The sequence below is a fragment of the Vulpes lagopus genome, chromosome 1, assembly GCF_018345385.1.
Source record: "Vulpes lagopus strain Blue_001 chromosome 1, ASM1834538v1, whole genome shotgun sequence".
Taxonomy (NCBI): domain Eukaryota; kingdom Metazoa; phylum Chordata; class Mammalia; order Carnivora; family Canidae; genus Vulpes; species Vulpes lagopus.
The window spans coordinates 59,292,742-59,307,125 of record NC_054824.1 but is presented as its reverse complement, the minus strand read 5'-3'; the positions used below and the strand labels follow the sequence as shown (position 1 = coordinate 59,307,125).

Below are 14,384 nucleotides of genomic sequence, written 5' to 3'. Positions count from 1 at the left end.
TTATGCCCCTCGGGAGAATTCCTAAGGGCTAGACTCTCCCTCTGTGCTCCCCAGAAGAGTAATGTAGTTCCAGAAAACATTGAAATCTGGTTTGATTTCAATCTGGTTTGATTGTTTTGACATCTGTTACTAAGATAAAGAATCAAATAAGATTCTAGATGATTTTAAGAATGGCAAAGAAGTGATAGGAACATTTTAGGGTATCTTTTTGAAGTCCCTTCATTGATGAAGGGGCCCTGCCAAGAGTACCAATAACAAAGTTAATCACTGGGGGATGTCTTTATATTGAGTTGAGAAAAAGAAACTTGTTCTACTTAGTAAAAACATCACTTTCGAATATCTGAGGTGCAACGAGAAACAAAAAGAGAGAAAAAGGTCAATGAGGATTCAGTCTTAACGTCTGGTGAGTGAATCTATATGATCAGTGTTGGGTTGGTTTACACAGAAGACCTAGCATAAGTTTGGGTTTTTAAAGCCCTTTTAGATTTTCTGGGGGTACAGAATGTAAGGACTGTAAAGTGGGAGAAAAAAAAAGAAAAAGACTGTGTAGTGACCGGTGCATTTGAAGGTCTATTTGTGGCTTGCTGTTCCTTTTTGGGAAGCTAAAGTTTTTTTTTTTTCTTGTAAAAATTTTCTCATTATTTTAATTGATATTTACAGATTTTTCCCCCCCATCTTCTGTTATAATTTTTTAGGTGCTTCAGAACTGGGCCCTTTTTCAGATCCCAGGCAGTTCCCAAGCATTTCATCCCTCACTGAGAGCCGCTTCTCCAACCCACGAATGCACTATCCAGCCACCTTTACTTACACCCCGCCAGTCACCTCAGGCATGTCCCTCGGTATGTCCGCCACCACCCACTACCACACCTACCTGCCACCACCCTACCCCGGCTCTTCCCAAAGCCAGAGTGGACCCTTCCAGACCAGCAGCACTCCATATCTCTACTATGGCACTTCGTCAGGATCCTATCAGTTCCCCATGGTGCCGGGGGGAGATCGGTCTCCTTCCAGAATGCTTCCGCCATGCACCACCACCTCGAATGGCAGCACGCTATTAAATCCAAATTTGCCTAACCAGAATGATGGTGTTGACGCTGATGGAAGCCACAGCAGTTCCCCAACTGTTTTGAATTCTAGTGGCAGAATGGATGAATCTGTTTGGCGACCATATTGAAATTCCTCAGCAGTGGCCCAGCGGTATCCGGGAGCCATGTCCCAAATGTATCAATATATACATATATAGAGAGAGTGCATATATATGTATATCAATTAGCTATCTACAAAGTGCCTATTTTTTAGAAGATTTTTCATTCACTCACTCAGTCATGATCTTGCAACCACGAGAGGGTAGATCTTGAGAAGCGAAAGGCCCAAGAGAGAGACAATCATATTTAGGTTTCAGATTGTTTTCTACTTTAAATGTACTCTTACAAACAAAGGAAAAAAGTATTTTTGTTCTTGTGTTGTTGTTTGGCCTGTTATCACAAATAACCTGTTCCTATGCCAATTCAGAGAGGTGGACTCCAGGTTCAAGAGGAAGAAGAGCAAAGCCGCTTCCTCTCTGTGCTTTGAAACCACAACGCCCTCACGGTTGCAGCTGTGTATGGACCCGTGCACTCTGCAGACCAGCTTACAAAGCCAGTCGAGGTGCACGTAAAGGGCAAAGAGTTAGAATGGATGCTTCCTTTACAGTTTGATCCATTCAGAATAACTGTTCCAAACTTTGCTTTCAGACTTTTGCCATAAGTTCTCATTTGAACTGTTTGGTTCAGTTTTTTTTTTTTTTCTGTTTTTATTCGCTTTTGTTTTTTTCCTACTTTAAGAAAGTGACTTCAAAAAATACTGATCAGGATAGATGATTTTATTTTACTTTTTTTATACATTTTTTGTTTCCTTTACCCATTTAACCAAAAAGAAATCCCATCGTTCTACCCCCATCCCTATCCCCCACCTTTCTCCTTTTATGCAAAACTCAAAATGGCAATACCTTATTATAGCCATAATGGTATAGATAGTGTTTGCGTTTGGCTGTGTGTTTTCTTTTTTTTTTTTTTTAAATTATGAATATGTGTAAAATCTGAGGTAACTTGCTAACGTGAATGGTCATATAACTTTAAAGATATATTTATAATTATTTAATGACATTTGGACCCTTGAAACATTTCTTAGTGTACTGATATGTTGACTTCGGTCTCTAAAAGTCCTCTTTATTAAATAACAAATTTCTTCAGTAGGCTAGAGCCATATCTGAAATATTGCTAAGCAATTTCAGTTCATCCAGGCACAATGTGATTTTCAAAAATACGTCCATCTCCAAATATTTTAGATGTAGCTTGTTTGTGTGATGTATGAAGGAAATGTTATGTTTAGTTCTTTCAGATCTTTGATTGCCTCTAACACAGCTTTGCCTTTTAAAGCAATAATTAGGGATTTAAAAGCCAACTCTTAGCCCCCTATCACTCATGTTGCCCTTTATCAGCATGAAATGCTGGAGTGATGTGGTTTCCTAATTTCTTTCGAATAACGATGACTCTTGTCACATTAAGAAGACAAGCACAAGTGAATCATCGAACTGCAGAAAAATGTTCTGTGGTTTCGTAGTTAAAAAGCAAAACTCTAAATCGCCAGGCTTCATAGTGAAGACATAGCTTAAAGCCACACATGTGGTTAAAGGATCAATCATGATACACATAGTACAGTAAAGCCAAATTGCACCAGGGATTCTTAACCAACCCGCCTTACCAAACAGTAAGTCAGGAGAACCCGAATTTGCCTTACCCAAGGCCCCACTGGCAGCTCTCCACTGAATCTGCATTTAGAGGAGCAGATTAAGTCATTGTCTTCTGGGAGCCGGGTCATCTGAAGTAGCAGGCAAGTTCCAGCAGATCGCTGACCTGAGGGGAACATATGGGCTGTGGGGACCCATATCCAACCCTTTTGGGCAAAGGGAAGGCCATGTGGAGTTTGGTGTCTACTACTGTGTATGGATTTGAGCAGAAGCCCTCCTGTAGGATGCACTTTGACCACTCCTGACAACCACATGGCAAATTCTCAAGCGTGAATCCTTTAATCCAAGCAAGGATCACTTAATGACACCACCCAGCAAATCCCTGCTGGCTCCCCCGCAGGTCTGGGCCCCTTTCTTTTCAATTCTGTGCCCCCAACTAAGCAGAACTTTGTAGAGATTTGCCTCTAGCCCCCAGAGACCCTTCCTCTGTAGTCATTCGGAAGAGCCCGCTTTATAGGCTGCCGAGCCTCGTAGGATGGTGTGTGGGGCAGCTGGACCTGTGCTGCTTGCTGGGGGCCTCCCTTGCAATTACCCCGACTCCCCCCAACAAAAATCAAGGGCAAAACAAAAGAAAACAAAACACTTTGCCTTCTAAAGGTTGTATACCAAGTATGCTTAGATAAATAAGCCACTTTTCTATTACTTAACTAAGATGGAAGTAGTAATTGATACTATTTATTGTTTGTGTGTGGTAGCTTGAAGCATGCCACTGTCCATTTATTTGTAAGTGTAAAATATGTGTGTTTGTTTCAGCAGCACTTAAAAAAGCCAGTGTCTGGTTACACATTTCAATTTTAATTAATTGACATAAAAATGTTCCCGCCAGTGCCAGCTGTACCCTATTTAATTAAAAAAAGGTACTATATTTGTACATTATTTTTTAATGTTAAAAGGGCTTTTTTAAGTTTACAGTACACATACTAAGTGACTTTAGGGATGCTTTTGTGTTGAAATGTTATTATAGTGGCTGCAGGCAGCAACCCAGAAACACTTTAAAAGTTTTTTTTTCCTTGGGAAAAATTCAAGCACTTCTTCCTTCCACCCTCACTCCAACCACTCCAAAGGGGGTAAGTCATATTTCTTAGATCAGAATTCTGCCCTTTTTTCTGCCTGGGGATTAAATTTTTCTCCCCCCCCCTTTCTTTTTTAACTGAACCCTTAATTTGCACTGGGTCGTGTGTATGATCTGTGATTTCGAAGACCAAACCAAAGCCTTACTACTACTACCATGGAGCCATGTACTCGCCAACACTCTATTTGCTTCAGGTTCAAAGAGCATGGTTCTTTATGTAGCACAGACGTCGCTGGAGTTTACAGCATGACCAACACAGCCACTTTTTATCTGTTCAGGTGTCTCACGAATTGTGACCTCTGTCGGGGTTCCAGAACAGCTAGCACAGTGTTGGTTTTAGATGAGTGAAGTGACCTCATCCAGCCTGGAACTGAGAGACTCAACAGATGAGCTGTGATTTGCTCCATAGACAGTCTCAGCCTTTTAAACATGAGCAGAGAAATCCACACTCTTAGGGACCATCCATTGCAAACTCGGAGGGCAGGAGATGTGTGTGCTGACTTAGAGTTCCCTCCATTCCCAGGAAAGGGACTGACATAGAATCTAGGTTAATACATGGAAACACAAAGCATGAGTGAAGACAATAATTACTTCTATGACATCCGGGAGAACAATCACAAATAAAGACGACTCTTCCAAACCTTGAATTTGTTGTTCTTAAAAAGACAAATGCGTTTAAGAAATATTTTCTGTGTGAGAATTTTTTAGGTGTCTGTTTACTTCATGTTTACAAATAACTGTTTGCTTTTTAATGCCATACTTTGAAATATATCAGCCAAAACCATTAAGTTACAGTAATTTTTTAGGTATTCTGAATAAAAATTCCATTTTCTTTTTTGGATATGCTTTACCATTCTTAGATTTCTGTGGAACAAAAATGTTTGTAGCATTTTGTGTAAATACAAGCTTTTCATTTTTATTTTTTTCCAATTGCTGTTGCCCAAGATCTGCTTTCCCTGCACATATTGTACAAATTCTGCATTGTGCCATAGGCCATGATTGTGGATGAGTTTACTTTCAACTTCAAAGGGACTATTTGTATTGTATGTTGCAACTGTAAATGGAATTATTTGGCATTTTTCTCATGATTGTAATATTAATTTGAAGTTTGAATTTAATTTTCAATAAAATGGCTTTTTTGGTTTTGTTACGTGTGTACATTGGGTCTTTTCTCAGCCGCGTTTTCTCCTCTAGTCTGACGCCTACTCCTGCCTCCACCTGGGCACTTCTTGGCCCTAGGACTTGCCAGGGCCGGATGAGAACAGAGGTCTCTATTACCGGGGAGAGCTTAAAATGTTTCTGTGAGTGCTGCTGCCTTGTTTTGTCCTACTCCAGAGGCGTGGGTGAAGGATCTAGCAGTGAACTCACTTCCTTATCAGCTTGTGTCTGAAGGAAAGAGTGCTCACCCCATCCTTGGGTAAAGCCCCTTATTCTGACTGAGGGGCCAGTCCAGATATAAAGACCACATTCCCTGGGTAAAGCCCCTTATTCTGACTGAGGGGCCAGTCCAGATATAAAGACCACATTCCCCGTGGTCCCGTGGTTCTCATCTCTAGGCACCTGAGTAGGGGCTGCCAAGTGAACTCCTGGCCGTGGTCAGAAGATCTCAGGCAGCCCGGCCATAGGGGATAGTCTGTTTTCCTTCCCACATCTCTTTGGGGTTCTTAAAAAGCAAGTCAATTGAAGCTCAAGGGTAAGTAAAAATGGACCACCTTGGCCTGGAGAGGTGTAGCCTCAGAAAAATTCTACTAGTGAATAACTGTAGTTTGGAGTTTTTTTGGGTTTTTTGTTTTTGTTTTGTTTTTTCTTATGGGCCATTGTGCATTTTTGGTAAGTCCCTCCCCTTTGAAAAGGTTGAGGGCCTGGGATAGAGTGGTTGCTTTCTTTATGTCCTGTACTGTCTGTCCACCTTGGCTTACCACAGTTCTAAAACAAGGACCAGAAACTGTGGTGCAGAGATGCTCAGGCACTGGCCAGTGGCCCACATGACACTAAGAGGTAGAGGCCTCCTTTGAGATCTGCTCATTCTTACCCCGTTGGCATTGAGAAATCGTGGAGACAGCTAATTTCTAAGACTAAGAGACATCCTGAAAGCACTTGAGTGAAACCTAGGCCAGAGAACTTGTTTGTAGCTCTTTGAAGATATATATTTATTTATCCCTTTATATTAGACATCAGTGTGTTTTTAAAAGGCATTGCATGGGGGCTGGGCAGAGTGGCTGTTTCTCTCTCTCCAGCTTTGTCTAGCCGCATGGTTGTTGGGCAAATTGCTTTTACTCCTCCGGGTCTCAGTTTTTTGGCTTATGGAGAGGCATTGGGCTAGACCTTGGCACTATTGACATCTCAGCCTGGACAGTTCTTTGGGGTGTGTGTGTGTGTGTGTGTGTGTGTGTGTGTGTGTGTAGGGAGTGCCATCCTACGTGTTGTAGGAAGTTTAGCAGCAGCACTGGCTTCTACCTACTAGACACCAATAGCACTGCCCCTCTCATGACAATGAAAAATGTCTCCAGAATGTCCCCTAGGAGGAAAAATTGTCCTCGATTGAGAACTGTGGCCTAGAGGCTCTCTTTAAATACTTTGGTCAGGCCTTCTTGATAGAACTGATGTGAGAATCCATTGCTCATCAAAACAGGATAGCCAGGCAGAAGGCTATGGGGTTTCCCAGAGATGGACACACATCAACCTTTTCCATCCCTTCACCTGACATCACCCTGAGGTTGGGATGCGTTGTGAGGGGGCTCCTGGCTTTCCTGTCTGCGTATCTCTCCTCCTCCTCACGTCCTGGGCTGTGCCGCCAGGGAACAGCACAGCTGTAGGGCTTTGTGAGACCTGGACGGCTTGACCATGTTTATCATGGCTGCTTCTGTTCTCACTGGAAATGACGGGAGGAGGAAGAAAGACGTTTCTCCAGTGTGACTGACCCCTTGTGCCTCCTGCCCCCCAAATATTTAATCATCAGACGTTGCTTTGAGAGTGGGTGTTTCCTGTTACCTCAATCCCAGCCGACACTGGCCCAATAAACACCTCAGCTCTCTGTTGCAGAGTTTATTTGGCTGGGAAATGGGTATTGCCATGTAAACAGGAAGCCCCCTGAAGTTATTATCTACAGATGGGGTTGAAGAGCCACATGTTTATATTTATGGGATTTGAAAACAGTCTGAAAAGGCAAGAGAGGAGGTAGGGGAAGGCCTCCTTCAAAATCAGTGAGAGAGAGCAGGGCCTACAGATCTTCATGAGCCGATTTCTCGTTCCCTCAGGAAACCGGTGGGTAACATGTCACAGCCAAAAGCCACAGCAGAAACGGAGGCACTGACTTGACTGTTTTAAGCAAACAACCCTGCCCTGAGTATCAGGTAAACTGGACAATCCAGTCAGCTGGCTTCTCCGTCCCAATTATTTGGAAATCATTTTAGAGAACAGTTCTAGCAAACAATGTGTGGGGGGCATCTACAAAGGTAGGAAGCCTGAGAGAAGATGATTGTGTTGTGAAGGCTCGAAGTCTTTCTGGGGACACCTCAACGGCCTGCCACAGTTTCGGTGAGCCCGGGCCAGTTCACTTGTGAGATCGCAGGCAAACTCCACAGGGGCTGGGAAAGATGCCTTCTTGTCAGAGCTGTCCGGGTGTTGGTTCCGAGAACAGGCAGGTGGTGAGACAGTGGGCCTGCCCCACAGGGCTGGGTACAACAGCTCACTCCATTTCCTTCTCTCCCCACCTCTCCTCTTCCTTTATTGGCTCTCCCCCTGGGCCTGCAGAAGGTGTTAAGAAAGTAAGGCCAGTAGGCACCAGTACACAGATAGCTGATGCTCTCTATCTGAATCCTGAGCTCTGAGCAAAAGCAAGGGAATCTCTCCCTATCTTACCTCCATGCCCGTGCACCCCGATAAGTCTCTCTGTGACTTCCCAACAGTAGGGTATTCAGTTGGGAGGCTTTGGAGGGGAAGTTTTTAAAAAGCTATGAATCTACTTATGAGTTTAGCAAAGAAAAGGATCCACTGGAGATGCAAAGGGAACTACACTAAGGGGTGTGTGTGTGTGTGTGTGTGCATGTGTACGCCTGTGCATATGCCTAAAGGGAGGGAGCGAGGAGGTAGAGGAATGGGAAGGAGTATGTGAGCAGCCATTCAGGGAAAGCTGTAGTGTGCACATGTGTGCATGAATGTACACACACACATGCGTGCGTGTACATATATGCTCCTTGACACAGCACTTATTTGTCTCAGGTGTTTCTTTTCCTTGCAAATCCTACAAAAGAGTACCGCCTTCATTCCACAAGTGGTGAAGAAGCAATTTCTTCATGTAGCTTATTTAGAGGGGACAGGGGACACTGGGTGCTCCCTGAGATGTCAGGAGCACGGTGAAGCTGACATTTAAGAAGGGGTTATTATTTTTGTAAAGCTTTTATTTGTGAGTTTTTTTGTGACTCAACTGGCCCCGCTGTTCAGACATGCACAATGAGTTGGAAAGCAGAAGGATCAAGTTTCTGGAAACCCACTTAACTTATACTTAAAACTTATTTTATTTTGTTTTCTTGTTTTGTTGCAGTGATGTCTGGCCACTTAGTGGGGTTTTCTGAAGACCTGTTTTCTGTTTTTAGCATGGCCAACGCAGCTCATAGCTTGATGGCTCTTTTTTTTTTTTTTTTTTCACCTAAGGCCATTCTATGCCACTCTAGAGCCAATAGAAAGGGAAGAATTTCTCCTCACCTGTCATCCTTATAAAGACATTGAGACCATAGAGCAAAATGCTAAAAGTAAAACAAGAAGGCAGGGGTCTGGGGGCAGCAAGCAAAAGTTCTTCCACACAAGCCCCTCACGAAGTAGTCTTGTCTGCCCAACCCTGAGACCAGAACACAAAATTGTACCCAGGCCATGTGAGACATTTCTCCTGGAGAACCGCGAGTACCAGAGTTAGCTGGGATGTGGAAAATGAAGTAGGATACAGCAGGCTGGGTGGAACCAGTGGTCCAGAATGTGGCGGCAGAGCTCCAGCGGGCTCTGAGAGATGGGAGAACCAGGAGCTCCCAGCTGGATGACGGGTTGAGGTGAATGTGCGAATTTCTTCCTTAAAAATAAGCAGAAAAGCAAACAACAAAACCGCGCGATGTGCATAATTGTGGCAGAATTAATACAGCGGTTTTATGTCTTAAATCTCCTCTGACATCATTTCCTTCCTACGTTAGGTCATTTATTTTTATTTTTTTCATAATTCCATCCACCTCTGACAGAGCAGCAGCTCAGGCAAGTTTCACTTTCTGTTTCTGAGTTTCTCTGAATTCTTCTGCCCCCCAAAGCGAAGAGCCTTCTGCGGCATCATTACATCTTCCTGGAATGCCTCAGCCCCAGTCTGTCTTCTCCAACACTCATTTCATATTTAGAGCTGGAAAGTCACAGGGACCTTTCTCCTCGTCGGCCATATGGGCTTTCAAGAGCCTTTTGCGTGTGGATTTGGGGGCACAGAAAGTTTGACTCCTTATCGAGATTTTATTGGTGGTTTCACAGATGAGAAGCAGAGATGGGGGCGCCCGGGTGGCTCAGTGGTTGAGCATCTGCCTTCGACTCCGGGCGTGATCCCAGGGTCCTGGGATTGAGTCCCACATCGGGCTCCCCATAGGGAGCCTGCTTCTCCCTCTGCCTGTGTCTCTGCCTCCCTCTCTGTGTGTCTCTCATGAATAAATAAATATTTTTTAAAAACCCAGAAGTGCAGAGATGATCGCTGAGCGTATTTCTCCACCCCAACATCTGGAACATACCCTGTGCGCTCCGGTGGTGCGGGGCACGACTGCTGAGCCCACCTTCCCGCCTCCTGGGCACAGAGAGGGAGAGAAGGACCCCGGGGAGGGAGGCAAGTGTGGAACTTTCTCAAGGAGTTAAGTGGTTAATAGGAACTCAGTTTTTTTTATTGGCTAATAAAACCTCCCAGGGTTTTTCATATTATATGGTTCCTTCAGGCTCCCAGCCCCGATGCTTAAAAAAAGAAAAAGGCGAAAACAACAACAAAAAAAGCTGGAGCCTAAATACCAGTGCCGTGTCCCAGTCTTGTTTACTTTTTCATTTCCGTAGTTGTAAAAAAAAAAAAAAATTCCTCTGGTGGTTCAATTTTATCACACGGCAGGAGCGGAGCGGATCGGCGTTTGCACCACCCCAGTGCTGCGTGCCTCCCAGTGAAAGGAAGGAGCCTGCTCTGGGTCTCAGGTTCAGCAAAGGGAGAGATCGCGATGCAAATGATGGATGCAACGGGGAGATTTTGAAATGCAAGCCGTTGAGGTGGGGGGGGGGGGACGGGGGGGGGGGGGCGCAGATATTGAACTGAAATATATCCCTGGAATCCTGAATGCAAATGATCTCTGTCCTTTTATTGCCAGTGGTGCTGTTTTCCCAACAGAGCAGGATGTTCTTGTTTTTAATAATAGCCAGACCAGATGCTAAATTCTCCTCGGCAACGTGCTGTATAAGTGAGAAGGCAAACAGCTGATTCCTGTTAAGATGAACACCAGGAGAATAAGCCAGAAAGTATGAGCAGTCTCTGGAGGTTTTTGCTTTGTAAACCCCTGTTTGGCAGAGAGATCACAGAATCTGGGCTGAAAACACAGTGTGTCCTCCTGCACCCGGTCCTCCTCGGAGCCGCTTGCTGGGGGCCTCTGGGCCTCCGGCCTTCCCCGCCAGCCCTTGCCTGACTTGGCCAGAGGGCTGGCTCGCAGGTGCCCCGAGGGGGAAAGTCGGAAGCCCCGAGCCCTCCGGCTTTCAATGACTGTAGAAAAATACTCATCAATAGGAGGAATTTTTTTTACTCACTCCTTGCCATAGAAAATAGTGAAATCCTGAACACGAGCCAATAACTTTAAAATGGCATCTTTGTTCCATCTTTTTTCACTCCCTTCTTCCCCCTGTCAGAGTCTATAAAACCTCTCAGTTATTATTTTGTTTTAGAATATGCCACACATGTACGATGCTGCTTCCTTCTCTCCCAGGGAACTGCCAGAGCCAGAGGTGCTGTGGGGGCTCCGGGTTGTGTGTGTGTTTTTGGGGGGGCAGCCCGCTGACCAAAGCAGACAGTGATCAGGGTGGCTGCTGTCGCTCAGGCCATCTCAGCGTGCCAACCCAGGGTGGCATCCCCAGGAGCAGGGGTGCTCTGTTCATCTCTGATCAACAGGTCCTCTGATCATCTCTCCCTGGGGCTTTGCTCCCAGGCCTGCAGGAAGAGTGAGGGAGAGAGCAGAGGGGGCTGTGGGGAACAGGTGGAGAGGTGCACTGGAGTTCCAGAAAGTCCCTTGGGTGACCTTTCCTCTTGGCATCATCCTCCTGGGCCCTCCCCTGCGATCCACCGACGGCAATGCTAGCTACCTGTTTCTCACGATGTTCTTCTCTAGCTGTCCTTGAGGTTCACTTGTCCCTGGTCTCCCTGGGATGAACATCTGTGGAGAAAGGAATGGAGACGGGAAGATGATTTACCTCCTTCCCCCTTAGGATGGCACTGAAGGCCATTGTTTTAATGTCCTTTTGGGGGAAAGTCGTATTTGGTACTGGTGGCATGATCAAGTAATGACAGTAAGACTTAATATTTAATTTTCACTGCACACTGGACTACGAGCCTGGGGCTCTGCTTAATTATTTCACGTGCCTTAGGTCAGTATTCCCAGCAGCCTGGGAGGAAGTTAGTACTGTTTTCATACCTATGTTTCTAATGAGGAAACTGAGGATCAGACTCGCCCAAGGTTATATAGCCCTTAAGACTCAAGCCTCAGTCTGATTCCAAAGGCTATGTTCCTAAGCTACAACTTTAGACACAATCGCCTTTATTATCTACATAATGAGAACCAAATGAGTTAATGAGATAGGAAAATGCTTAGCACATAATAGATATCAAATAGATGGTACCTATTGTTATTACTCAATCACTAAGATGGTTATTTTTAAAGGTGTAAATAAAATTTTCAAATAGTTTGAAACACAATAGAGCTGGAGCCCCAGTTGGAACAACTTTTTTTAGGAAGTTGTTTTTATTTTTATTTATTTATTTTTAAAGAGCTTTCATTTATTCATGAGAAACACACAGAGAGAGGCAGAGGGAGAAGCAGGCTCCCCACGGGGAGGCCAATGTGGGACTTGATCCAGGATTCCTGGATCACGCCCCCCTTTTTTAAGAAGTTGTATTTTAGCAGTCCCTGGATGATTCAATCAGTTAAATGTCTGCCTTTGGCTCAGGTCAGGATCTCAGGGTCCTAGACTGAGCCCTGCATCGGGCTCCCTGCTCAGTGGGCAGTCTGCTTCTTCCTCTGTCTGCCACTCCTCACACGTATTCTCTCTCTCAAATAAGTAAATACAAATCCTTTTAAAAACCCTGTTATTTAACAGTTTAAAAATATCACTCTTTGAGAGAGTAAAAAATTTTTTTAAGGAGAGAGAGAGCATGAGGGAGGGGGTCGGGCAGAGGGAGAGAGAGAGTTGTAAGCAGACTCCACACTGAGTGGGGCTCCATCTCATGACCCTGAGATTGTGACCTAAGCCAAAATCAAGAGTTGGACACTTAACAGTCTGAGCCACCCAGGCGTCCCCTGAAAATGTTGCTCTTTGAAAGTAATATTTTTCTGTATATTTTATAAGCTTTTTCTATTGGACCTCATGGCTAAGTTTGGCAATGGGCTTAACATGGGCTCCTTCCCTAAAGGAACTCAGAGACATTATATCACATAAACCATAAACATAAAATACATTGACACATTCAGAACAGAAATGTTGACCCTATGGGACCTCAGTCCTTAATCTGTAATCTCTCTCAAGATTTTCCAAACTGGGTGTGTTGAGTTTTGTGTGAACGTTGCTACTGATAAAAGGTATTATCAAACTTAATTTGGCAGTATTGGCCTTACCTAATGGGAGAAAGACCTGAGCCAAGAAATTTCTGTCAACTTTGACTCTTTCCAGGAGGAAAGGGGTCCTTCTCACTACCTGGCAAGGGGGCAGCACCCAGGGCCCCCATATCTGAATTGGCATCACTAAGAGGCAGTGCTGTGTGGTGCAGGTGGCTGATTGGAGGCCCAAGGCCTAAGGAAACCTAGCTGCAGCCTGAGATGGGACGGTGGTGTGTGTGCCCAGTTCTGCACACTTGTGTCCAGCCTGGAGAAGCCTGGGAAGGGGGCATCCGTGTTCCCAGCCCTAAATCATTTAAACCTCTTTAACTGAATAGGTAGGGCTTCTCTCCAACTTTCTTAAAGCATTTTACAGAGTATTTCCTTAAGTCCGCCTGATACGGAATTTTACTGAAACCCCAGAGAACAGAAATGCCCTCTCTCCTGTCACCCACTCTGCCTCCTTCTTGCAAATATTTATCGAACACCTACTGTGGGCAGAGCAACGTGCTGGCAGGCTCACGACCACTACAGAGCATATTGGAAGACATCTCTGTTTAAGTTAATGCATCCCAATAAGAGATGTTTGTCGTGGCATCTTTATTTAGACAAATTCATGAGTGCTTCAGCTTGCCAACAACAGAGATTAAAAAGTTAGCGATTGGTTTTTAGAGAGAATTTAAATAGTTTTGATTTCTGCTTATAGCCACAATTTCATTTCCCATTTCTCATTTCTGAAAATACTCATGTATTTATGAGGTACTTGGCATCTATATTTAGTGGTGCAAGCCTTTCATTTCCACCACAATATATGGGAGGCTTGGTGTTTAAAAAGTGGGTGATTTTCATATAGTTGAAGTGGGAGGGGCTGCTCTTCCATTTTCTCTTCCTGGTTGTAACAACAGCCATGCAGCCAACTGTGCATTGAGGGGTTGAGGGGTGTTTTGACAGGGGAATGCAGAGAGTGGCAAAAAGATCTGGGTTCCAGATCCTTAACCCCTACTAACTAACTGTGTGACCTTGAACAAGCCACTTAACCTCTCTTGACCTCCTCCTTAATAGTGGACAATAATATATTACCTGCTAGATGGTACGTTAAGGGCCCATGTAGTAACTCTTACCTATAGATTTGGAGTGGTTTTTAGAATGGAGAAATTAAGAGCAGTTTTAAGAGGTGCAGTTAGAGTCTGCCTAGCATTAAGAGAGAGAATGAGGTCCATTGTTTCTCACAGAATTGGCAAAAATGGCCATTTTGTAGAGGGTGAAGAAACGGACTCCCAGAAAGGTCAAATCACTTAGGCAGGGTCACACCGTGTAAATAGATGAGGGGAAGCCAAGGGTTGGACATCTCCTTCCAAGCACTTCCCATTCTCATTCTCTGGAAGACTCTTACTTCCTTTGTAATAATAGCATCTTCCCTTTTTCTCTTTGTTAAGCAATTAGACTTAATTATTTTTCTAGTTTTTATGAGCCGATTTTCATTTGATAGAAACTCAGGCAAGCTGAATCTGTTAAAAACTTCCTATACTCATGTAAATGAACTTCCAGCACACTGATTCCATACCATGCTCCAGCTAATAGTATTGAAAAAGACCTGTTATATACTACTTTATAAAAAGCCAATAAAGTTGCATACTGGGCCTGACTTACTGAGTGAGACATTTTGTCCAAGAGCATC

General features: G+C 44.3%; 1 protein-coding gene across 4 annotated transcripts in view; it reads left to right on the top strand.

The window, feature by feature from the left end:
• Positions 1 to 14,384, top strand: part of RUNX2 (RUNX family transcription factor 2) — a 148,204-nt gene that overhangs the window by 118,992 nt on the left and 14,828 nt on the right. For 3 of the 4 annotated variants that reach the window (XM_041750747.1, XM_041750739.1, XM_041750734.1), the window contains one exon: positions 696 to 5,008. The exons of the other annotated variant lie outside the window; for it this stretch is intronic. In XM_041750747.1, the coding sequence (XP_041606681.1) occupies positions 696 to 1,174 (479 nt within the window). In that variant the 3' untranslated portion in view covers positions 1,175 to 5,008. Of the gene's footprint in view, positions 1 to 695; positions 5,009 to 14,384 lie in introns of those variants that run through there. 4 annotated transcript variants of the gene reach the window in all.